General features: G+C 34.0%; 1 protein-coding gene across 2 annotated transcripts in view; it reads left to right on the top strand.

The window, feature by feature from the left end:
* The window catches only part of KLHL1 (kelch like family member 1), a 340,600-nt gene extending 313,777 nt beyond the window's left edge, over window positions 1-26,823 (top strand). For both annotated transcript variants that reach the window (XM_008686635.2, XM_008686634.2), the window contains 3 exons: window positions 3,582-3,794; window positions 20,572-20,743; window positions 26,764-26,823. In XM_008686635.2, coding sequence (XP_008684857.2) covers window positions 3,582-3,794; window positions 20,572-20,743; window positions 26,764-26,823 — 445 coding nt within the window. The remainder of the gene's footprint in view (window positions 1-3,581; window positions 3,795-20,571; window positions 20,744-26,763) is intronic.
* Window positions 26,824-27,453: the final 630 nt, after the last annotated feature.

The following is a 27,453-nucleotide window of genomic DNA, read 5'->3' as shown; positions in this document are numbered from 1 at the left end:
TTTTCAGCATACAGGGTAATTATTTAACTTCTCTGTATGTCATCTTATGCTACCATCTGTCACCTTACAACACTATTACGATATCATTGGCCATATTCCCTATGCTGTACCTTTTATTCTCATGACTTATTCCATAAACAGAAGCCTGTGTCTCCCATTCCCCTTCACCAATTTTGCCCCCACAACCTTTCCCTCTGGCAACCTTCAGTTTGTTCTCTGTATTTATACATCTGACTCTGCTTTTTATTTATTAATATGCAGAATCTAAAAAAAATATATCTTAAAAGGAGAGGGTGCACTCCTTCCACTTTTCCTTTGTCCTGCTGTTTGAACTGTGGTCATGACAGCTAGGGCTACCTTAGGCCTTCAGGACATGAAAGTTTGCAGAGAATTCTACAACAGGGTTTTCACATTTATGTACATTTCCCAAGTAAGAAGTGCTGCTGACTTTTTCACATTGCCTGCAAGGATATCTGTAAATCAAATAGCTAGGAAGACAGGGTCTTCCTATGGGGCAGAGAACAGAATTGTTCCTTGACCAGAAAAATAAAGATAACGTCTGTCTCCCTTCAGAGCAAAACTTGGGCAGGTTTGTTGGCAGGTTTCTTTAAAGAATTAGCATTTCCTCAACTTAATGTTCCTCAGCTGTGAGAAAGGCCAAGGTCCACTCCATGTGCAATATTTACTTGAGCCTCTATCCCCTTATTGGGCTTTGGCGTGGAGGGTGAACAACAAGAACCAATGTAAACTTGAAGCTCATGGTGCTTAGTTTGCTGTGAATAATAGCAATTGTTCTCTGACCTAGGAGTCTTGTGTGTTTTTCCAGCATCTACAAAACTATGATGGACTAATTTCTTAGATTTCAAGTAGTAAAAAACTTTCAGATTCCTCACAATTCTTGACAAAGTGTCATACTCTACAGATGATATGCTTTCAAGTGGAAAATAGCCTGGGTCTCACGCCATCCCCTTTAAACACATTTGAACCCATATCCTAACTAGAATAGGATTTGTTTCCTGAAACTGCTATATTCTATTTTCTAAAATATGAAATATGTGACACTCACTCAGATGGGCACCTGGCAAGTAGGTCTCAAAACACCAAGACCAGGTCACTAAACTTTAGGTAAAATTCATCTGTGTGCTGAATAAACACACAAGTTAGGGAAAGTATTAGGGAAGACTCCGATTCCTGCCCTTTTCAGCAAAATTGAGAAGAGTTTGCTAAAATCAGGGATCTTTCTGATCTCATATTATTCACAGCAAACTGAAGTATGAACCTGATGATTCCTAAGAATGTTATTTCTCTGTCCTTTTCTCATTGTCTCAGAATAAAATCCCAGCCCTGCAGCATGGCATCAAGGCCTGTGTTCTCAGCCTAGTCTTTTCATCTACCAGCTGCATCTCTCCTTTCCCCTCTTCCACAACCCCTCTTCCATCAGTATGACATACCTGCCACTCTTTATTTATCACCTGCTGTGACCTTTCTTGCCCCTTGTCTTTATGCATAATGTTTTCCCTGTATGTAATGTTTTCCCCCTATTTCTTCCTCTTACAAATTTCCACGCATCTTTCAACTCTAAGTTAAAATGTCACGTTTCCTTTCTTGCTGTGAAACTGTCAGCTGCCACTTCCTATCTTGTCAGTGCATTTACTTCTAGCATCAGATTCTTCTCTGCTCTTCAGATTCTCAACATCTAATTTGTCATTGTAGTGAAGCAAAGCAGGGAATCAACCTAAGTTATGATTAAACAGCTTTAGAAGGGAGATCTGAGAAGATAATTTTCCATGAAGTTATATGCATACATTCTAGCATTTATCCTAACTGCTTGAGAGTATTTTGTTTCTATTCCTTGGTTATTTTTAGAACTTTAATAATAATTATAGTAATAGTTATTATTTTTCCATTATAATTCTTAATCACTTAGCAAATTTATGTTTCAAAATAAGTGGGTTAGAGATAATATTAGTTGATAGCATATATTTGTGAAGTACATAATTTTCAAAATCTTTCAAGTATTAAAATACATCTATTAGTTTTAACAGTGGATTCAATAAAGCAGTCCAAAAGGACACTACTATCTTTTACACAATTTAAAATTTTCTCATTTATTTTTCAAAGCTCATTTTTGAGGAAAAATTCAGTGCATTTACTCTTGTTAAGTAATTTTGCCTTAATATTAATCAATATATTAAAATTAGAGCAATTTCATTGTTTTTCTGTAGACTATATACTACTATATAGTCTAAATAGAAAGACATTAAAAGGGACATGTACCAAATGAAAGAACCTACTGATAACATAGCCTAGGCTTTCATAAGTAATTTATAAAATAATAGCTACCATACATCAAACATTTATATTACAAAAGGGATTGTCAAATATTATGTCATTTTTATCAAGGCATTATATAAATTTCTTTTTTTTATAATCCCTGTGTTACTGCATTTTATTAATGGACGGTTCACACAGAAGAAAGAGACTTAATGAATAGTGGTTTGTAATATACATAATTATATTAAAGAAGTCATTGATATTGTAACTTGGGAACTTTGTAGGAATATTTAATTTCCAAATAAAAGGCTATATGAGTAGGCTCAATATTTGACTTCTAAAATGTAAGCAATATGCTTATCATTAGTTTCTATACACATTTATATATTTGTATATTAGCATTTTAAATAATTTTATAAAAAATATGTGCTATAATATTGCACAGAAATACTCTATTAGCAATGCTGGGTTCAGATCAATCAACACTGTACTTTATCAGTATAAGTATAAATAAAAGAGCATCTTGAAGTCAACAATTCCTTTAAAATGATAGAAAAAAAAGAGGATACTTTTCTTATATATAAATTATGTGCCAGGGACTGTGCAAGATGCCTTGTGTGAAAATACTCAAAATTTCTGCAAAAAAAAAAGTTTAAATTTTAATGATTATAGCAAACTTCTTTTGAGTTAGATCTTCCCAGAAATAAATGAAGCTCAGATTTCATGAAGTGTTTTGGAAGATAAAAACTTCTCAGTGAATATTTCATTTCTGGGTGCTTCTGTAAGTTAAACTGTCCAATACTTGTCCTTTAAAATGTTCCTATTGGTTAATTTCAGTCTGATATGGCAGACAACTGTGAGTAACCAAACAAAGAGGCATTACAATCATAAAGGGCACACTTGAGCAATCAGAAACATTTTATCATGTCAGGCATTAAGAGAAACACAAACAGCTTTAAAAAAAAAGTCTCTATGATTTGCAATCAGTCTAAACATCATCTTTTAGAGTTACTAAATTATATTAGAGCATGCATTTGCAAATCTAAGACCTGCAGGATTTTATATACGAAATAATAATGTCTTCCTATGTCTTTACTTCAACTTAATACTCTACTTTTCAGTTTCTATTTGCCAATATACTAATCATAATGTCCACTGGTAAAGCAAAAATTCCACAGCATCTAATCTTATTAAGACACATGTGAGACTCCTATGGTGATAGAATATTTATTTTGAAAGGACTTCTTTTCTACGTTTTGTCATTCAGACTGTAATATTAAATCCTGTTTTTCTGATTGTGTTTTTAGGTTATATTCAGTCGGAGGTCGTGATGGAAGTTCCTGTTTGAGTTCAATGGAATATTATGATCCTCATACAAATAAGTGGAACATGTGTGCTCCAATGTGTAAGCGGAGAGGGGGTGTTGGAGTGGCCACGTGCGATGGCTTTCTCTATGCCGTAGGAGGTCATGATGCTCCTGCTTCAAATCACTGTTCCCGGTTATTAGATTATGTAGAAAGGTAAGATCTGAGGTCACAGTTCTAATGAGAGAAATAATGTAAATTATACTGATGCCTAATTCAAGTGAGTATAAAAACTGCATCATTTAGGAAAGGTAAATTCCGCTTTTTAAACCTCTTTCTGTCTCTTTATACCCCCCTTCCCCTATACACATGCACGACACTTTCATTCTTCTTCTTTAAAAATTTTAATTCCAGCATAGTTAACATGCTTACATTAGTTATATTAGTTTCAGGTATATGATATAGTGATTCTACAATTCTATATATTACTCAGTGCTCATCAAGACACGTGTATTCTTGGGGCATCTTGGTGGCCCAGTCTGTTAAGCATCTGCCTTTGGCTCAGGTCATGATCCCAGTGTCCTGGGATCCAGCCCCACATCGGGCTCCCTGCTCTATGGGGAGCCTGCTTCTCCCTCTCCCTCTGCCGCTCCCCATTGCTTGTGCTCTCTTGCTCTCTCTCTCTCTCTCGCAAATAAATAATAAATAAAAATCTTTAAAAAAAAAGTATAGTCTTTTTTTTTTTTTTCTTTTAGAGAAGGGGAGGGGAGAGGGACAGAGGGAGAGAAAATCTTAACGGCGTGAAGCCCAACACTGGGCTCAATATCACAACCCTGAGATGATGACTTGACCCAAAATCAAGAGGGGGCTGCTTAACCAACTGAGCCACCCAGGCACCCCAGGATAAGTGCAATCTTAGTACTCTTAATCCTCTTCACTTATTTCACCCGTTCCCCCATCCACCTCCCCACTGATAACTATCTATTTGTTCTCTATAGTTAAGAGGTTTTTTTTTTTTAATTATTATTTGCCTCTTTCTTCCCCTTTGTTTTGTTTCTTAAATTCCGCATATGAGTGAAATCATATGGTATTTTTCTCTGACTGGCTTATTTAGCTTTGCATTATACTGTCTAGCTCCATCTACATTGCTGCAAATGGCAAAACTTCGTTCTTTTTATGGCTGAATAATATTCCATAATGGTAAGATTTCATTTTTTTATGGCTGAGTAATATTCCACTGTATATATATATATATATACCATATCTTCTTTATTCATTTGTCTATCGATGGACACTTGGACTGCTTGCATAATTTAGCTATTGTAAATAATGCTACAATAAATATAGGGATGCATATATCCTTCTGAATTAGTGTTTTTTGTATTCTTTGGATAAATACCCACTAGAATGATTACTGGATCATATGGTAGTTCTGTTTTTCTCCACTATATATATATACCATATCTTCTTTATTCATTTGTCTATCGATGGACACTTGGACTGCTTGCATAATTTAGCTATTGTAAATAATGCTACAATAAATATAGGGATGCATATATCCTTCTGAATTAGTGTTTTTTGTATTCTTTGGATAAATACCCACTAGAATGATTACTGGATCATATGGTAGTTCTGTTTTTCTCCACATCTTTGCCAACACTTATTGTTCTTGTGTTTGATTTTAGCCATTCTGACAGGTGTGAGGGGATATCTCATTGTGGTTTTGATTTACATTTCCCTGAGGATGAGTAATGCTGAACATCTTTTTGTGTCTGTTGTCCATCTGTAGGTCTTCTTTGGAGAAATGTCTGTTCATGTCTTCTGCCCAATTTTTTATTGGATTTTTTTGTTCTGTTTCGGTTTTTTGTTGAGTATTATAAGGTCTTTATATATTTTGGATACTAACCTTTATCAGATACGTCATTTGCAAACATTTTCTCCCATTTGGTAGGTTTATGTCTTTTAGTTTTGTTGATGGTTTCCTTTGCTATGCAGAAGCTTTTTATTTTGTTGTAGTCCCAATGGTTTATTTTTGGTTCTGTTTCCCCTGCTTCAGGAGTCATAACTAGAAAAATGTTGCTACAATCAATGTCAGAGAAATTACTGCCCGTGTTCTCTTCCAGGACTTTTTATGGTTCAGGTCTCACATTTAGTTCCTTAATCCATTTTGAGTTTATTTTTGTGTATGGTGTAAGAAAGTGATACAGTTTCATTCTTTTGCATGTAGCTGTCTGGTTTTCTCAATACCATTTGTGGAAGACACTGTCCTTTTCCCAATGCATAGTCTTGCCTCTTTGTCAAAGATAAACTGACCATATAATTGTAGGTTTATTTCTGGCCTTACTTTCATTATTTCTTGTTTAATTCTTTCCTTCCTTTCTCCCTCCTTCCCTCTTTCCTTTCCTTTCTTTCTTCAACTAATATTTAAAGCCCTATAGTTTTTTTCACAAGAATTTAAAGTGATATTTTAAAAGACCCTTTAAAACAGTTTTAAGTGATCTATTTATGAATGCTTGTTATTCATCTTATCATGTTCTACTACTCCCTTCAAACTCTCAAAGGTGAATTAACGGACTCTGTTTTGTGTCATACCTTTCTTAATGGAAGACAGGTCTATTTTCTATAATCCTGGTCCTCTTTTAATTCTTCCTAAAAATGGCCAAGTGCACAAAGGTCTGGAGTGGAAAGTCACCTTGGCTTCAGGCTTGGTCCAACAACCCAAACACTTCCTGGCATGATTATAGCTAAATTCTCTTTAAGGGCTGTACATCACTTAGAACTATTATATTGTGTGCAGTAAGGATTAGAGAGTTAGTGAACCCTAAGATGATATTTCTTATTACATAAGGATACATGCTGATATATGGGGAAGTGAGACTAAGGAATACTGAGGTCAACTGTTTTATCAACTGGGATAGGTAAGTAATTCCACCATAATGAATAACTTCAAAACTCTCTGTGACTTAATATCATAATTTTTTTCTTACTAATGCTACATGTCCATGACAGATCCATGATATCATTGCTCTGTTACTCAGAATGGCATATAAGCTACAATATAAGTACTGCTGGTGTCAGAAGGGAGATGTATACATTGTTCACTGATTCCTAAAGATTCTGCACGCCAGTAATATAATTCTCTTTTCTTCATACTTTGACAAACTAGTCACATGGCCACAGAAAACTTCATGAGGGTGGGAGAACTTCTACGTGGGAGAAGAACACGAGATATTTGGTGAATTGCAGTGATGGCCATAACAATTTTCCTCTTAACATTAAGAAACCACATCCATTTTATTAATGCTTGCAAGTGGTATAGTCAGGGGCAGAAAGGTGCTTTTTTAATATTTTTCTAAGGATAGATGATTTTTACTGAAAATAAGGCCATTGGCAAGAGATAGCTTTTAGTAAACAGACTCTGTTCAAACTTAAACCACTTCTTGAATAAAACATGTTTAATGTTATTGCTATGGTGTGAAATGGACTGTAGATATATGGCTCTCTATGCACAGAGGAAAGCATTACGCTCAATGCAGTTTCACTTCAACATTCTCTTGTCCGGTGAAATTAGGAACTACAGGTGTTATAGTGTGGACAGTGGCCAGAGTCCAGATAAATAGATGTATGCTTTTATATACACAAACATGAAATAATTTATTTAAAAAAATGCTAATAGATTGACAGCTCATTCACATTTTCCTCTGCTAAATTCTTGGGGAAAATAGCAAGAAAGATTAACATGATGTGGCTCCTATTTTTGCTATATATCTTTTATAAATGTTACTAATGAAATGATATTTCATTTATTCTCTTCTAACTTTACTGTAAAATGTATTACAATGTTGTTTGTGAACAGAGGCATAAATAATTCAGTCTAGGAATACATTTACGATGTAGAATTAGACTTAAATAAGCGTAGTTATTTTAAGTTATAGGAGTACAGTGGGTTTGAGCAGCTTAAGTAATGCAGAAGCACACAGCATTATCATGATTCTTATCCCAGCTCATATTACGTGTCAGATTAATAGCATTTTTGAGGTTTCTATAACATATATTCTATATTGACAATTTCACATATAAATCATCAATACATCAAGGTACATAATGGTACTCTGTAGAGTTATTTTACACATATAATGTAAAGACTTTTTTAGTGTATAACCATAGGAAAACAAACCGTTAGGAATAATGAGAAGTAGTGTACAATGTTACGTATTACAGATTGATAGAACGAATTTTATTGTATGACAATGATTTCTTACGGAAACATAAAGGTATTATATAATAGTGCTGTTAAAGTACAGTTATATAAGACATCAAAAGTTGTAAAGGGTCAGGCTGTCCTGAACACAAAGAATACCGGCCCCTCAAATCAGAGTAGGAAAGAAGGCAAGGACTTGGCAAGAATAGGGATTTTAGAATAGTTGATGAAACAGTGAATAGTAGTTTTGCAGCCAAGCCTCACTCTAATAAGAGCACCTTAGTGGACAAAATCAGTGTCCAAAAATGCAGTAAGTTCTAGCAGAACTTCCCAGAGGGTGCAATCCATTAGACAAAGCACATTTATCTATCCATTTTACTTATTCTACAAATATTGTCTTGCATATATTTTTCACTGTGCTAACTCGAGCTTAAAATTTACTAGAAAAAAGAGACAGATAAATAATTAGAACTTTAAGATCACAAATAAAACAGAAAACCCGGCAATGGATCAGAAAATATGCCCAAAGGCATCAGTACCACTGCTGGCTAATAATAGATCAGGACCACCTTTGCCCTCTAATTTGCATCCCAGTAATAAGGCGTGCAGGAGAGGGATATCAAGATAATAGGAGCCTTCTAAATCTCTTTTGTAATATCCACTCTTGCTTCCTCCAATTTACTCTCCATATAGTAGCCAGAGAGATCTTTTCATAATGCAGATTTGACCTGAAAGCGCAATGGAGTTTTCCTTTGTATCAATATTATGATGAAAAAATATTTAAAAGTTTTCAACATAGCTAGGATCCATGTGCTGGTGATGACCTAGATCAGCTTGTTCACCCTTATACTCTTCCGCTTGGCACAATTCTTGGCACAAAGTAAGTCCTCACCAAGCATTTAGCGAAATCAGGTAGAAAAACAGGCCTCAAATTTCTCACAAGGGAAGGCATCTGGAGATACACTGTACATAGGGAGTTATATAGATTAATAGAAAGATAAAAAGGGATGCATAAAAGGACAGAAGAATGGATGGATGAATGGACTGATGGAAAGACTTAGATTTTTGTTTATTTTTCTATTTGCATGTGAATCCCCATTTCCATCATTATAGATTGTGTATCAATGATTTACATACATGTATTTTAGGCACTTATTGGGTAGGCAAAATTTTTGATAGGGCCTAAAATATTAAGCAACTTTTCAGATATTAATTGAAAATTATATCTTTATATCTAATCCAAGCACTATTAACAAATAAGCATCTGTAAAATTTCTTATATATTACTTAAATATAAAAATTTTGTTCAAAGTTTACCAAAATCCACACATTGGTCATATCAGAAAAAGTCATCTAAAATAAGAATACCTAATTTTTCTGTCAAGATATGGCTCAATATTTTTTATCATCTTTAGATCTTGATAAAAATTAATAAAAATTAAGATTTGCTCTCAGACATACAAGGATAAATATATTATTATTTAACCAAACAGTTTTTTAAAGTTACCATAAAGATTAATACATAAGGTAAGAATAGAATTTTGGGTTCTTTCATTTATCTTCTTAGTTTATCTTTTTGGCTTAGACATAACCCAAGAGTTGTAGCAGTTCTAAAGAGTGAAAACAGATGATCAAGGAGAGACTTTTTATTTAAATTATGGGCACATATCCTAGGCCCTATATAGCATATTAATACATTAACTCATATTTTGATATACGTGAAATCCTAAATTTTCTACAAGACAGTAATCACTCAAACTGTTTAAAGTTAAAATGTTAGATAGGGGCTTTTGAACTTTTTAGTAAGATACTTTCTTCTTCTTCTTCCTAAGATCTTAACTGTTAGCACTTGCCAAATGAGTGTAGCACGAAAAGACTAACTAGTTTGCTGTTCGTGTTATTTTTCTATTATTGTGCACGTAGAATCTTTGCTATTTCTTTGATAACAAATTATGTTCAAATTTCTTGTACAGCCATATACAAAAGATGGAAATCCTGACAGCCTCTGTATGTAGGGGCCCTGCTTTACAAGTGGATGCAAGAACTATTAACTAACTCCAAAGCTAAACTAATTCATAACTCAACTAATTAGATATTTGCCTAATGGCTTACGAGGCAAGTGGTATCTCTGAAGCGGTGAGATAGAGACAGGGGATAACAGAAGAATCTGTTGTCCTTGTACTACCTGGAAGACTGGCATCATGGTTATTCATCTGCATGCTTTGCAGAAGGAGAACAATTCTGTGGAAAGGGAGATGTACATGAATAGATGAAATATTATGTCCCATATAGAGGAAGGATATCAACCCTGGTTGTCAAACTGCAGAGTTCATTTTCATGCGGCGAGAGGCTATTTAATACACAATTTGAACTCACAGGGCTGATAATAGTTTTCTGTTATATTAGCAGAGAAAGTGATTATATAATCGATTGCTCCTTAGTTCTGAACTGTTATAAGGTATTTATTTTTAAAAGTGAGTTTTAACTAGCATTCAGATCTCCTGGGTATGCTCCATGTTCTATTGATTGACAATAATTTAAATAATTTGTGAAGCTCTGCTGAGGAAACTACATCTGAGGAGACAAAGAGCTGTGTGGCTTATCCTTGCTTTCCCTGGTTCTGTCAGCAATTTGTTTCTCCTCTCCTCAATTTTGAAGAGAGGATGTAATAAATATGATCTAAGTCAAAATAGGATTTTTCACATGCCTTCATAGAGAAGTTAAATTAAAAAGAAATCAAATTAACTTTTAAAAATATTTTTGTATATATACACAAGGGATATTAGAAAGGGGAGCAGAAATCTAGTTACCCCATCATCTTTCCCAACGTTTCTGTGCCCATGATATATTTAAGAGAAGTACTCACAAAGACTGGGAGAATATCAATAAATACGTTTAAAAAATCTATTTTAAAAGTAAAGATTAAGCACATAATCAATGTGAGAGTTACAGACACACAAACAATATTGAGAATGATTTTTTTCCCCTAACATTGCGCTGAATTTTCCCCCCTCTGTCATTGGGTTGAAATTGATAGTCGAGTCAAAACCATTTCACCTGACATGTGACCCTAACTAATGGGACTGCTGCAACTAAATCAAAACAGGGAACATGTCCTTACAGAACGTGTGGAAGATCCTGTGAGAAGAATCTATACCGATCAGAGAATAATTTGTATGTTGAGACTGAATTTGAACTAAGAAATCCTGTCTTGGATGGTTGCAGCCTGATAGTTAAACCATTCTGAAGTTTTCTTTTCTTTCTTTATTTTCCTAAAGACTGATTTATTTGAGAGAGAGAGTGTGAGTGCGCGCATACACGCACACAAGCGGGGGAGGGACAGACTGAGAGGGGGAGGGAAAGACTCTCAAGCAGACTCCTGCGCAGAGCACAGAGCCTGACCCTGGCTCATCCCAAGACCCTGAGACCAGGACCTGAGCCGAAATCAAGAGTTGGATGCTTAACACACTAAGTCACCCAGGCACCCCACGAAGTTTTCATTTTTTTAATTTAGAAGTAGTTTGTTGATGACATAGGAAATCAGGAGAAAAAAATCATAAAAGGAAAGTAATTTCATCAGTAACTCATTAAAGCTCATTTATGTAAATTGATGTCTACATTTGATTCTTTTTCAATGTTTTAAGATATATTTATTAGTAAAGGTTAAATATAGGGGAAAAAAATCAGTCTATTTCTTTGTTCCTTTTTCCGACTGTACATTCAGACTATATGTGTCAGGAGTAGAGCATACAATGAATGCTTAAATACACTGTCTAAATAAATCAATGAATGGATTAATGTACATGGTCTGATGGACCGTGGCTTCTGATCTTAAATTCTACCAGGATTTGTGGCTTTCATTTTTTTTTTTTTTTTTTTTTTTTTTTTTTTTTGCACACAGGGTTGGATCAACATGACTCAAACAGTTACTTTAGGTATAGTTTTTACTAACCATATGTATGTCATATGGTTAATACAAATTTATAAATTTTTTCAATATTTTCTTTAAATGCAGATATTTTTATATTTCTTTTAAGGCAGATACACACTTCATGAAATTATTTGTTATTTCTAACAATTCTAAAATCTTTGTAGCTTAAAATAATTTTATAGTTCTTTCTTTTATGATTGAAATCTTTCATCATTATGTGTTGACTGGGTTCAGTTTGGGCTGCTCTTCTCCTCCACATGATATTGGTTGATGCTACCAACATCTGGGCTTCAACAGGCTTTAATGTTCACAATCCTTCTCTGGCAGAGCTAGCAATTAGGGCTGCCTCTCATCGGAGTTCAGCTGATGCTTCAACCAGAGAACCATAGTTCCCCTTGGGCTGGACTCTCCACCATATGGTGGTTGGGATTCCAAGACAAGGGTGTCCAAAAGAAGGGGGCTCAAGAGGGTAAATATCCAATACAATGAATCATCAGGCCTCTGCTTGCATCACACTTGTTAAAGTCACACTGGCCAGTGTTGCTCACAGCAAGGTAAGCGTGTACTACTCAAAGGTATGACACTAAGAAGTGTGGTTTATTAGGGGCCACCAAAGTAACAATGAGCACCATTGTGCTTACATTTTAAAAGTAATTTTCCATCCTGACTTCATGTATGTATATACATATATATGCATACACACACATACACATACACACACATACTTTGTCCTCATTTTATAGCTTTACTTGTTATCGGCTACCTCTTTAATCTGTTTAGTAAATCACTTGGCAAGTAATATAAAATGCTCATCTCCTTTTAACCTTTTCTTTGGGGAAGTTACTGAGGTCATGCAATCTGACTCCTTTCTCAGCTGTTAGGGGAGCCAGTCCTGCAGGTGTGTACTGCACCCACCTCCCTTTGTTAGAAGGCGCTGCCACTGTGGGCCCCTTGGTAGGTGGAAACAGGAGCACCAAAAGCCAACAGGGGTTATGGATCACAATAAAGAATTAATAATTTCTAGGGCCTCCATGGCTAGGCCCTTGGAAGCAGATGAGTCATGCAGATCTGTGATGGTGCAAGAACAGAGTCCATGAATGAAGCAAGTTATTAGGAAAATGATTGATTTCCTTATATGGATGTTTTATTAAACTGACTAGCTTCCATGAGAATTCCTAGAATTAAACTGTTTCAAATGGAGATCGTTTTCTGTCCATACTCTATTTTATTACATACAACTCTCTGAATAAAATATCTAAATAATTGTATTGCTGTAGTGATTACCTTTATAAGTAATAATTGTAGTTATACATGAAATATTTACCAAAATTTGCTGTGTTCTAGATCATAAAGTAAACCTCAGCAATTTTCAAAAGCTTGAAATCTCATAGGGCATGCTCTCTGACCAAATGGAATTAAACTGGAAATAAATAACAGAAAAGATAAATTTTTACATGCTCAGCTGTTTGTTTTGTGTTTTTGTTTTTAAAGTAAGCTCTATGCCCAGTGTGGGGCTTGAATTCACCACCCCAAGATCAAGAGATGCTTGCTCTACTAAGTGAGCCAGCCAGGTGCCCCATGTTCAACTGTTTGAAATTTAGGTGATATACTTCAAAACAACATGTGACTCAAATTAGAAAATAATTTGAACTGAATGAAATGAAAATATATATCAAATTTTGTGGAATGTAGCTAAAGAAATTCCTTTCTAAAAATAATATTCCTGGGCACTTGGGTGGCTCAGTCTGTTGGGTATCTGCCTTCAGCTCAGCTCATGATCCCAGGCTTCTGGGATGGAATCTGGCATCAAGCTCCCTTCTCAGCGGGCAGCCTGCTTCTCCCTCTCCTCCCCCCTTATGCTCTCTGTCACTATCTCTGCTCTTTCTCTCAAATAAATAGATAAAATCTTTAAAAAAATAAAATAAATAAAAATAATATTCCTTTTACTAAAGGTTTTTCCAAATGCTCACACTAAAGTTGGTATTTCCAGTCTTGTTACAAGTCTATAGAAAAAAAAGATACAGATGCACACTGTCATTAAAAGACGTCTCCCAATTTTCCTAGACTCTTATCAAGATCTTAGGAGGAATGTACATCCTTAAACTTTCTTTATACTGCACAATGAAAACTGTGAAGGAACCATGCAATTTAGGCAAGACTGTTTGAGTTATTGGAAAATCTCACATTAAAGAATACTGCATGTATCAAAAGTTGCCAAGAGACTAAGCCACTTCTGTGACATGTAACATGGGGTATTAAGTTTCAGCATTTCTAAAGAAATTCTTAAAGAGAAATTTATAGATTTAAGCACATTTACTTAACAAGTGAAAAGAGCTGAGAAGCTAAGATTTAAGTTTCAATCTCAAGTTATAAAAACTAGACCAAAAGCCTACCAAAATAGAAGAGAAATAATGATAGAAATACATTAATTAAATATAAAACAAACAAGAAATAGGATTAAAAAGAAGTCTAATTTGTTTCTATAAAAATAATTGCAATGAAATTTATAAGCTAGCTGACAGAGTGTCAGGAAAAAAATTACCTACATCAGAAATATAAGTGGATATCACTATCATGTTACTATAAAAAGAGAATATTTGAGTATTTATGCCATTATTTGAATTTTTAGCTGAAATGAATAGATTTATAGAAAAATAAAACCATATATATATGTATATATATATATATACATATATATATATTAAAGATTTTATTTATTTATTTGACAGAGAGAGACAGCCAGCGAGAGAGGGAACACAAGCAGGGGGAGTGGGAGAGGAAGAAGCAGGCTTCTAGTGCAGAAGCCTGATGTGGGGCTCGATCCCATAACGCTGGGATCATGCCCTGAGTCGAAGGCAGATGCTTAATGACTGTGCCACCCAGGCGCCCCAAAACCTTATACATATTATACAAGGAAAAACATGAGAAACAAGAGCTGGCTATACTCATGAGCATAAATACAAATATCCAAAAGGAGTATTAGCAAATCAAACCTAGATGTAAATGAAAATGATAACGTATCTCAACCACTTTGCATTTATTCCAGAAATCCAAGTTTGGTTTAGTATAGAACAATTAATCTATGTAGCTCAATATAGTCATAAAATAAATAAACATCTGAATAAATGCAAAGATGATAAAATCCAACACCCACCATAATAAAAACTCTCACCAAACTTGGAAGAGAAATTAATAGAAAAATAGTCAAATATTGAAATATATTGTTTTGAGATTTTCACTACAGAAAAAAAGTGACTGCTAATACCACCTTTATTCAACATTTTAAAAGAATAACTACCCAGTTATAAAGCAATAAAGGGAAAGAAAATTCATAATTAGAAAGGAATGAATAAAACTGTCAGTATGCAAGGTTACATGATAAATATCTAATGATAATCTAACCACAGTGTAATTAGAAACTATTTGATTTAAAAAGTGAATTAATAAGGTTGCTATATACTCAGTCAATATTTGAAATTAATTACATTTCTAGATGAAAGCAATAATAACAAAATATATGTATAAAAGTTGCCATTAAAAAGTTTTAAAAAATCTAGCAATAAATCTCACAAAATATATGTGCTACCTCTAAAAAAAAACAAAACTTTAAGAAAAGTTTAAAAGTCTTAAGTAAATAGAGGGGAATGCCATGTTCATGGAAAAGAAGACTAAATATTATAAAAACATGAATTGTACTCTAAAGTGATTTACGGATTCACTGCAATCCTTATTGAATTGTAAATGTTTGTCCAGTGTGGATTGTGGATGTAAAGTTAAAAAGTTGATCCTATAATTTAAATAAAAATGAAAAGGGCCCCAAATCCCAAGAAAACTTTGAAGAAGTACTAGATATTACAACTAATTGTAAAGTTACTTTACGGCACTGTGGCATTGGCCTAGTACAAACAAGTAGACAAAACAGGTCTATGTTCACACATATAAGGAATCTTGACTTATGATAAAGGCAAAAAAGCATATCTCATATGGAAAAAAAATAGTTTTAGCTCCTCTCTCAAATCACACCAATAAATTCAAGATGGATTTTAGATGTAAGTATGAAACAAAGATTTTAGATTATAAGAGGGGGCTATCTTCACAATTACAGGAATGTAAAATATTACTTAAACTGGATTGGGAAAGAGTCATCCATAAAGAGAAATATTACTAAATGCCCCTCAGGGGTGCCTAGCTGGCTCAGTTAGGAGAGCATGTGACTCGATGTCTAGGTCATGAGTTCAAGCCCCATGTTGTTTTATTAAAATATATGTAAATAAAAAATCTTTCCCCAAAAGAGAGCATGAAGAGTAAAAATTTATGCCAGAGACTGGGGAAAATAATTTCAAACCATATGACCAAGAAAGGCTTTGCTTCTACTAAATAAATCTTGACTGAAGATTTGAACAAGAACCCTTGAAAAGATGACTACTGGGGAAAATGCTTGATATCATTAGGCATCAGAGAAATGAGAATTAAAATCACAATGTCATACCAGGACCTACTAGAAAGGCTAAAATGAAAATAGTTAATACCAAATGTTGGAGAAGATGTAGAGCAACTGAAACTCTTATTACACTCATGGTGGGAGTGCAAATTGGCCCAGACTCTGTAATATCAATAGGTAGTATCTACCACATTTCAAAATACACATTCTTTTTGATCCAGAAATTCTATTCCTAAATACCCTTAGATATGCATATATATGAAAATATCTGAACAAGGATGTTTTTAGGAACTTTTTTTTATATTATTCCTAAGTTTTTAAGAATTAATTTTATTAGAATTAATTTATTTTCCATTCCCATTATGTGAACATTTCTGAAGTCAAGGTCTATCTGTTTTGATAATCTGATGAGATCTGCTAGATAGATGTTGGTTTTCTTTACAGGAAGAATAAAATTTATTTTTGAGCATCATTATTGTCACTCGTAATTGCTTAATTCAAATAATTTATGAAAATTCAAACATAGATTGTATAATTCATTTACTAGAAATCAAAAAGCCACTGTTTTCAGAGCTGTTTATCCATTTTTTATAGCATGGATCTCATCTTTTCGTACTTCTCTTTTTTCTTGTTTGCTTTATTTTGTTTTACAGGCAAACAAACCTGGCTACAAATACTTCTATGTTGTTTAATATGCTTTCTAGCTGAATATTGCTTGTACAAATTTAGGAAAATGAATATAAATTCTATTTGTTCTCAAAGTAGTGTTTTTATACTTAGAAACAGTTTCTGTTTAAATATTTTAAGATCAATTTTTATCCTTTAATAGAAAAAAAAACAAGGCTTAAAAAATTAATGGTACCTCAAAAACTTCAATGGGGATTTTCAATGAGACACTAAGTTTTATTCTGTGACTCTCATATGCCTTCAGCAAGTTTTCATTTTACAGCCAATTTTAGCCTGTACATAGTGGTGCTTCTCTTGCCTAAGGGCTATAAACTTTAATAGAGTCCCTGATACAGAGCTCACACTCTGACCACGGAGGCCAAGGTGAGATGTAGGAAAAGAGGACAGCCTAAATAGAAAAAGACAGCTTCTCTACTCCCCTCACTGCCCCCACCGCTTTGTTCTTTTTTAAAAAAATAAAGAACCAGAGAAAAAAGTAATGTTTAGGACTAAGTTTCATCAAAAATGTTAACTGACCATGACAGAGTTTACTGTTAATAATTGTTTGGAAAATGGTTATACATCTGTGGATCTTCTCTTTAGGTTAAAAAAAAGCTGTTTATTTCATTTATGGGGGTAAAATTTTGTATATCCTCAGTCTGAGAGGTGAATCCACTGTGTTCTGAATATAGAAAAGTTAATTTAGAGTCATTAATGTGAAAACAAGGATAACCACTAGTAGGTAATTTTGTATTTCTGTAATTACTTCCTAAGTATCTAGGAGAGAGTGTGTGTATGGGTGGGGAAAAGTTGGACTGTTTTCATTTTGTTTTGGTTTCATTTCTCGAATTATAATATACAAATTTAAATTTAAATTTTCACCATTCCCAGATATGAATTAAAAGTTTGTTATGATAAGAAAAAAATATTACCTAGATTTGAAGACAGGCACATCTAATCCAAAGATCTGGATTTTGTAGAATGCATTAAATTTTTAAAGTTCTCTTCAGGAATTTTGTAAAACATATATATATAAGTGATATCTATTTCTAAATGTAGATATTATTTCTAAATGTGCACCTAAATATAGGACATACTAATGTTTCCTTATTTTCCCCTGGAATATGAGTATTTGAAAATTGTTCAATATTTGAGTTTCACTTGAAATTTCATAAGTCTTCAGAAATTCATTGACTATTTCTTCCTACACTAGTGTGGCTATTTTCTCAGTTCTTCTGCCTTTTTGGAAAGTTCATAAAGTCTGCTTTAAAGACAAAGGTTGAAAAAAATTCTATAGAGCTGATAGCAATTAAATGCGGGATAAAATATGACTTCAGAAAAAGCTATTTAAGTGAAGTGATTGTGACAAAAGCCAGCCTGGGTTTTACTGAAGAATGCATAAAGTATAAAGAACGTTTGCTTTTCATTGAAACTAAGTGTATTATACGTTCTTACTTTTAAAGTTATTTTTACTATAGATCTTTTCTGACAAACAAAAAAGTAAACAACACAGTAAACTTCCCTGTACTCATTACCCGGCTTCAACCATGATCACCAGTGTGTCATTCTTGTTTTATCCATTTCCCTTCTGTCTCTCTCTCTCTCTCTCTCTCTTTTTTTTTTTTGAAGTATTTCAAAGAAACTCTCAAACATGTCATTTTAGCTTAAAATATTTCTGAATGCATCCCAGAAACAAACGACCAAAAATGATTAGGACTTTTTTTTTTTACATAACAACAATGCTATTATCAGAACTAATAAGAACTTCAGTAATTCCTTATTAAAATCTAATGCCCAGGGTATATTAAAATTTTCAAATGTCTCAAACATCTTTTAATAGTTGGTCTATTTGAATTGGGATCCAAATAAGATCCACTTACTTTTTTTGTTATGTTTAATCACAATTCATTTAGAACAGCTACTTCTTCCTAATTATCTGCTCATTATTACTGGGGGTTGTGTTTGTTTGTTTTGCTGTTGACTTGTTGGAGAATTCAGTCAGTTATCTTATAAAACATTCCACTCTCTGGATTCTCCTATTTGATTCCATGAGGTGTCTTCTTTCCTTCTCCTCCTCTGACTCCCCTTCCTCCCCCTCTTCTTCTTTCTTTCGTCCTTATTTAAAAAAAAATCTTTTCTATTTCAAAATGTTCATGGTAAGTTTGTCTTTTCTTCATGGTAAGTTAAAATAAAGGTTTTGATGGCATAGATTGTGTTTGTGTGAGTCTATATGTGCCTGTGTTTGTGATGTTTTGCATTTATTAACTATAGCATGTAAAATTACATTTTTATTTGCTAGACAGCGTATGGTTCAAGGTGGTCCTGGTTTTGCAGGCATTCAACCAATTTCTCATTTCACGTAGATTATCTTGGTTGTCACAACCTCTCCCACCGTGGTGTGTAAATGCATGTAACATCTTGAATGATGTGACTATAGAGAAATATAAATCGTTGGGGTCCTCCCCAACCATTTCTCTTGTAACAACCTTCTTTATTTTTAATAAACATGTAGGTGGCTTTTTGTTTTTGTTTTTTGCTTCTTTGTGTTTGTTTCTTTGTTTTAGTAGTCTGTGGGTTGAAAGTTTCAATTGGTGGAACACAAGATTGGAGTAGAAAAACAAACTGAAAATATATTTATTGTGTCTGTTAAAAAAACAAACAAACAAACAAACAAAACCAACTTTCACCAGTCTTCTCTTATATTTACTCTGCTGGGCTCTTACTAGCTTTTTCATTTCGGTATCTGACCTTGCAGGTGTAGGTTAAAGGCAAAGAATTGGTTTAATCATTCATTCTAGCTGAAGTAAAGTATGTTCAGGAAAGTATTCTTCAGGCTTTTGCCACTCAAAATACAAAATATCCATATGTAATGCATGGTAGTCAGACTTTCTGGAAATTAAATTATTTTTGGGTTAAGTTCAGTAAAAATAATTTGGGTCCTCTGCTTCAATCTCTTGATTTACCAATCTCTCCCTTACAGTGAATTCCAAATAACACCACTAAAGCACAGTTCTGTTCATGTTGTAATTATTTTCCCTAAGTTTTCCTATTAAAACACAAAACACCTTCCTACCCATCACACAAACCATAAACTGACCAAAAACGACCCTTTCAGGCATTCTGCTCCTTCTTCTATCCCTGAACTTAGCCACCCCACACCCCTGCTTTCCCCAAAGCTGGCCATGCATTTTCATTAACACTTCAGTTCTGTTGCATAAATGTCTCCTTTTCTTTCTGGCAAATTTAGCTACACCTTCAGACCTGATTTAAAAGAGACTTCAACTGGGGATGTACTGTATGGTGACTAATATAACAAAATAAAAATTATTTTACAAAAAATAAAGGAGACTTCAACTGTGGAGAATTCCATAATTCTTTCAGATTTTTAACCATTACTTCTGTTTCATTACCATAGCACTTTGCTTATATTTGCTTTACGGAACCTCATTCTGCAGTTGAAAATAGTTATTTACATATTTACATGTCTGCCTTCCTAGTGGAAAGAAGTCATGATGTTCATTTTTGTTAAGTACCTGGGCATCCATCTAGGAGTCTAGGTATGTTTTTAAAATACTTTAAATTTATAAAGCCAGACATTGTGGATATTAACTCTTGAACATCTGCTCAAATGATGGAGCTTTTAGAAAAAAACATAGTTTTGTTTCTTGTGGTGTGCTTTTGGAAGAGTACCATTCATATAGTAAAAGCTGAATGTGATTAGAATATGCTATGTTCTATTATCTTTACATTTTAGATATGATCCCAAAACAGACACATGGACCATGGTGGCTCCTTTGAGTATGCCCAGAGATGCTGTTGGAGTCTGTCTCCTTGGTGACAGATTATATGCCGTTGGTGGCTACGATGGGCAGACATACCTCAACACTATGGAATCCTATGATCCACAAACAAATGAGTGGACACAGGTAAGACCGTCACCAGCATAATTTACTTCAAATACAAGAATTTACTTCATTTACTTCCTTCTAAATTTCCTTGAACCCAAAGTGATTGATTTAGCCCACTGTCATCTTCGTTTTGTGAAAAGTTCACTAAATCACATGTTTTTGTGTACTTTCATGTATTCTGCACCTTAATAAAAATCATATTAAAAGGTGACTTTCACGCCTCAATGGGATTTCCACTTTATTATAAGTAATAACAACAAACAGGAACTGAATTTTAATGAGCTAAAACAAACAGAAAACAAAGTGGAATATATTGGTTCACAGAAACCTAACTTTAGAATATTTGGTTTTAGAGATAACTGGAATAAGAAGATGGGAAGCTATAGAAATCAACTTTCTGCCTCCTAATTTTGCTTGACTATCCTTAGGTCCTATCAGGCACATTTTCACCTACTGCAGAGAGAATTTTCCATGGAGTGGAGCTGCTGGAAGCTCCAAGTAGTCATCCTCACAGCCATAAACAAAAAACAAAAACAAAACAGCAAAGGACTCCAAATGATCTGTCATGTAGAAAGTGCTCACTCTCAGACAATCACTTCGGCCAGGAAGATGGAGCGAAATAATTGGCCGATCTTAAGTGAGGTGAGAGACTCAGGATCACACTAGAATAAGGCAGCTCCCATTCTGGTCACACAGTTAGAAGATTTGTGTTGCATTGCGTGGTGCTGAGGGAACATGAGCATAGTGCAACTTAATTATAATGGAAAACACCTTATTCTGTAGAGCTACTATGACCTTGCTTGTAATGGAGGGAAGGGATACATTCTAAGACTTGGGTCCTTATATTCAACTTCTTCCTATTTTCCTTCTTTCTTTTCCAAATGTCTCAATATTTCTATTATTCCTCCCCTTTATCAGAAACTTAAAAGCAAGATACCATTCCTGCAAACAAATCATTTCCATTAATGTTTGCAGTGAGATTCCAAAGCCTTATTTAGTTGAAGCAGAATAGGAGCGTCATCTCATAATATTCCTCAGTGGATGGAGGGTTCTAATTCCTGGGGGGGGGGGGTGTCACAGAAATTGACTAGTTTATCTGAAGAACTTGAACACTGGTTGGAGTAAATTTCTTCTAAAGATACTTAACTTTTAAAGACACAAAACTTCCTAGATTGTGCCAGTTTGGATGATATATGTTCAACCACAATATTGAGATAGGCTGACTCTGAAGTACAAAACTAAATTCCTAATGTCCAGACTAATGTGCCTGCCTTATGAATCTTACCCTCCTCTAAGAGAAAATTCTCTGATTTCAATGAAGATGGATGAATTTGGCTAAAAGGAAAAAAGAAGGCAGAATGAATGAAAGAAGGGGAATTATTTGGAGAACTAGGTCTTATGATTTTCTGTTTTACTTTAACTGTAAGAGAAGAAGCATTCTTCATCCAAATAGCAGCAGCAAATATAAAAGAAGATTGTAATTATTACACTAAAATTTTAGAAGATATATTTTAACCTCTTCTCTGAGTCCCTAGTGTTTACAAAGAAATACTGCATGCATTAATGACTTGATTTGCTAAGGAAATGTACCAGTTCAATGCTACATATCTTAAATGTGCCACTTTTACAAATGAACATTAAATGAAGGAAGTTTATGGGCATATCAATGATAGAATATAGTCTTCATTACATATTTATAATAATGAGCCATTATGCTTATCATCCTTCTAAAATTGAAATCAAAATAATACATTAGTAATAATAGGTAAAAACTTCCTGAAGAACATTTTCTCTCATCTGTATTTTAATGCACTTTTTTGGATCATATATCTTCCAAACAACAAGGTGGTATTTAAAATATTTTATAACAACTTTGTCTAAGTACAATAAACACTAATTTTAAAGCTTTTAAATTACTCTAAGATTTTACATCCATATATTTTCATTATTTATATTTTTAAGAGCTCTAGGGACCATCAGCAGACCCACACAAAATCCCTTTGTAGAATTTCAGGATTCTAGGTCCCTAGAAAAAAAATCCCATATGGCTGGATAATGCCTGTCACTTTCCCTTCATATACTCCATAAACGGACAAAACCAATAGGTTATCCTATTTCTCACTGGCATCCCCAAATGGCTGAGCATTAGAATAAATAAACAAACTATATTAAAATATCCAAGAATGTGTATTTGGAACACTTCCCAAGCTAGCCTGCTGGAAATAATATTAATAGATTTGGGAGCAATTGCCAGATTCATGTCTTAGTTTTACTGAGAACACATACATACATGTATGTATGTATTTGAATAAATTTGACTTTGTCATTTAACACTGGGTTTATTTCTCCTATTTTATTTGGAAAAAAAACCAATATGTGTGCTTCAAGACATAAAAAAAGGACTTTATTCCATTCCCCCTGGCCTGGGTAAAACCACCCTTTTGTGTGTTGTCTTGGTGCTGTCACAGTGCTATCATGATGAGTCCACCTGCAGCTGTAAGGAAAGATAGTGTGTGATTTACTATCACCTCCCCACAGTTGATGGTGGGGGTAAGAGATAATGTGAATATTTCTTAAATAAAGTAGCTGAGAACTATTGTTACAACTCAGCTCGCTCTGTTGTGCATGGATTTCTTTTATTTGCACGCAATAGATACATGGCCATATCCCCTTATCTGCAGTTTTGCTTTCTCTGGTTTCAGTTAACAGTGGTCTACTACAGTCTGGAAGCAGGTGACCCTCCTTCTGATGTATTGTCAGAAGGTTAGTAGTAGCCTAATGCTATGTCACAATGCTGACATCGTTTATCTCATTTCATCTCATTACAACAGCATTTTATCATGTCACATCATCAGAAAAAGAAGGGTGAGTACAGCACAGTAAGATATTTTGAGAGGGAGAGAATACATTCCCAAAACTTTATTACAGTATATTTTTATAATTATTCTATTTTATTATTAGCTATTGTTGTTAATCTCTTATGGTACTTGATCTGTAAGTTAAGCTTTATCATAGGTATGTACGTATAGGGAAAAACAGTATATAACGGGTTTGGTACTAACCATGGTTTCAGGCATCTGCTAGGGGTCTTCAAACATATCCCCCCTTCAAGGAGGGGCTCCTGTAGAAGATATTGAGAATAAGTTCTAGGGGAGCCTGGTGAGATATCTACATTCTCTGGGGTTTTTTTTTCTTTTCTTTTTTTTTTTTTTTTCCCAATTGGTTCTGTGGTCAACATTTTAGGATGTCATTCTAGGGCTGAAGTTATGTATAACCTTGGAGGGAGAGCACAGCAGATTTTTAAAAAATATTTATTAAATAATATGAAGTTAGGGCAAAGGAGGAAAGGGGAAAAGGTCTCTTAAATATTTAAAATGTATGTATGTAGAATATATCAAATGCTCAAAATAGCATGATAAATTCTGTGGTAAGGATATTACTTAGCACTATGATAGAAACTAAGTGTGTTGGGTAGAGAAATCTTCCCTCAGGAAATGACAAGTAGAATGAGACCTGATAGGTGGGTAATAGTTAACCAGGTGAAAACACAGGGAGTGGTTTGGTTTGAAGAACAGAATTTGTAAAGAACTGCAGGAAGAACCCATAACATGCAAAAAATAAAGGGGTGACCAAGGAGTTTGGAGACATAAGCAGGGTCTATGTGATGCATAGCCAGAAGCCATGTGATAGAATCTTGACTTTACTGTAAGGCTGAGTGCAAGTTAATGAAGGCTTTTAAGCAGGGAAAGTAAATAATCAGAATTGTGTTTTAAAATGATTGCACTTGATAGGATGTGAAAAATCATTACGAGCAAGCAAGTAGAGTCAGAGAAATCTGTTAGGAGGATATTTTACCAATCCACTGTAGAGGCGGAAAACTTTTCCCTTCTCTCTTCTATTTGGTTGGTCTAATAATCAAACTGATATAAGATAGATTAACAGGAGAAAAATATAGTTTTGTATGTATGGGAACCCCGTAAAAAGAGGAGACTCAAAGAAGTAGCCAAACCAGGAAGCTTTATACGTTTTACACAAAATGATAAATTTGTGACAAATTGACAAACCAAGGATTTGTGGTAGTGAAGTGCTAAAGAAGTCCCAAGGTTTATTTATATAGATTTTGGCCCTAAATTCTCTCTCTGGTAATAAGGATGCCTTCTATCCTCCTGGTATAGGGAAGTTACCTTTCACATTGGCGATTTATTCCTGCTTTCAGGGGGACCAAAGATCAGAGAGTCCCTCCTATGCCAGACATCTATCGAGTACCTTTAATTCAAAATAATCAATATGCAAACTGGCATATCCTGGGGTGGCATACTCTGCCACCCTTCACCCTCAAGGAAGAATTGTTATGTGAACGAGGCTGAAGACCACAGGAATGGGTATAATCAGGTTGGATGGAGAGATATTGTAGGACTTGATGATTATTCAGATGTAAGTTTGATGAGGTAAAACTAAAGGTCATGGATGTACTCTAGGTTTCTATCTTGAGCAACTGAGTAGAGGGCGGTGTCATTATTTGACACCAGAAACAAAGGAGGGACAGTACATTTTTGGAAAAAAAGGCAGAGATTCATTTTTACAAACACACTCATGCATGTTTAGAGATAGATGTAAATGCAGATACAGATATAAAGTAAAGCTGTTCACTCTACTACGCACAGGATTTCTCAGTATTGAACGAACATCAGAGGGTATTTGGGAAAATTTTCAAAAATACAACTACCCGATATTCCTCCCATTCCTATTGAGTGGTGAGGCATGAGCACGTATACTTTGTAAAAGCTCCTCAGATGACTCTGATGTGAAACAATACTTAAAAATCACTGGAAACTAAAAGAGAGACAATGGAAAGTATTGGATTTTGGAGTCACATACACTTCAGTTTGGGTACATTGATTTATATATTGTCTCTTGACATTCTATTCACACGCCTGTCACACAAAAATAATACATGATGGGATTATAAAGGTGATGTGATGATCCATAAAAATTATTCTTAACACAAATGAATAAAAATAGATCATATGGGAAGTGGCTGGTTTTTTTTTTTCTTTTTACCCTGCAAAGGGATGGCAGGTAACAGTAAGAACATTTAAAAGAACTGCAGATGCGATAGTAATTTTCATATTTAGAGAGCAAGACAATGTCCTTTCTCAATCAATAAGATAATGTATGTGATTTGAGGTTATTTTGCTCTTGGCTATTTTATTTCTTACATTTTATTCACTTTCTTTTCAGTTTGGAATAATATCCTGTAATGTCTATCCTACTCTGATATTTTATGTGCATAAATTATTCTTAGAAAACTGTAATAAAATCATTCATATCAAAATGCTCAAATTATTAAAATCTTGGCTTACCTCCATGGAATAAATTTTCATTACAAACTGTAAAAATTATTGTTTTTAATATATTTCTAGACAATTTCATATTCAGGAATTATTAAAAAAATCTCAATTCTCATCTCAATGACTATCATAAGGTGGAATTTTTAAAAATAAGCCACTATAGCAATTGTAATTATGGTCTATTTATGACAAAATATTGAAGTTACTTCACTGTATGTCTCTGTTTAGAATAAATGAATAACACATTTATTTCAGTATAATATCTGGGGAAATAAGTTCAAGATGATTTCAGTAAGTGTAATAGCTATTTCATCCAAAATATACTCCAAGATATCACTATGAAATATCATCACAAATGTGTCCATGCAAGCCCAGAAATAAATCTTCGCTGGAAACTTCTATAGCATCTTTATGTCACTAAAAATCATTAAATATCTTACTACTTGCATTAAAAATTCCAAAAATGATTGCAAGCTTTAACAATTTCAATATGCAAATTATTGCTCTTTTGTAAAAGCCATTTTCAATGTTTCCATTTTTATTGTACTACTTCTGACTAAACTGGGAAAATATAAGCCCATGTATTTATGATTTTCACACATATGAGTGCTTTAAATATATTATAATTTGTCTACTTTTCTATGACAGTAAAATTTGTCTTAAATTGTGTTTCATCTTTTTCAACAGATGGCTTCTTTGAATATTGGGAGAGCAGGTGCCTGTGTGGTAGTCATCAAGCAACCTTGACTTATTTTTATTTGGAGAGATTTTATTTGCTGGAATGGTTATTTTTATATCAGAGGGCAAGAATGAGAACTTCCTGAGATGAAAATTCTTCAAGAACAAGGATTTCTGTAGATTTACCTACTGATGTCAAAAGAGGTGCAAGATCAAAGAGAATTACAGGAATCGAAATAAATATCAAAATGTATGGGAACAATGTCTGGCCGTATATTAGTTAGTTCAGGAATGGTTATTGGTAATTTGTTTTGTATTGTAGCATACAATAACTAAAGTTACCAAAGGCTTGTTTTTCTTGAGCAATTGAGAGACCAGTATTTGTGACATGGATAATTTCATGACTACAACTCATTCAATTCTTTTATAGTTTGTGGCAATATCAAAGAGGTCGAACAGCTGATACTTCATCTGACAGAATCTGGTTGGTTTACTATTTTCCTAACCAGATGTGGTCATTCTAGGAGGCAGAATGATGTTTTATTAAAACAAACATGCTTCTTCCTCATTTTCTCAACTGTGAGGACAATTAGAGAAACAGATTCATGCCTGTCTCTTGCATTCAGAAAACAAATGGTTCTGCTAATCAAAACTGCATATTTCATCAGAGAGGATGGCTAAATTTTATTGCAACCGTAT

The sequence above is a fragment of the Ursus maritimus genome, unplaced genomic scaffold (genome assembly GCF_017311325.1).
Source record: "Ursus maritimus isolate PB19 unplaced genomic scaffold, ASM1731132v1 scaffold_10, whole genome shotgun sequence".
In the NCBI taxonomy this organism is placed as follows: Eukaryota; Metazoa; Chordata; class Mammalia; order Carnivora; family Ursidae; genus Ursus; species Ursus maritimus.
Note: the sequence above shows the minus strand (reverse complement) of the source record. Positions and strands in the feature narration are given on the sequence as shown.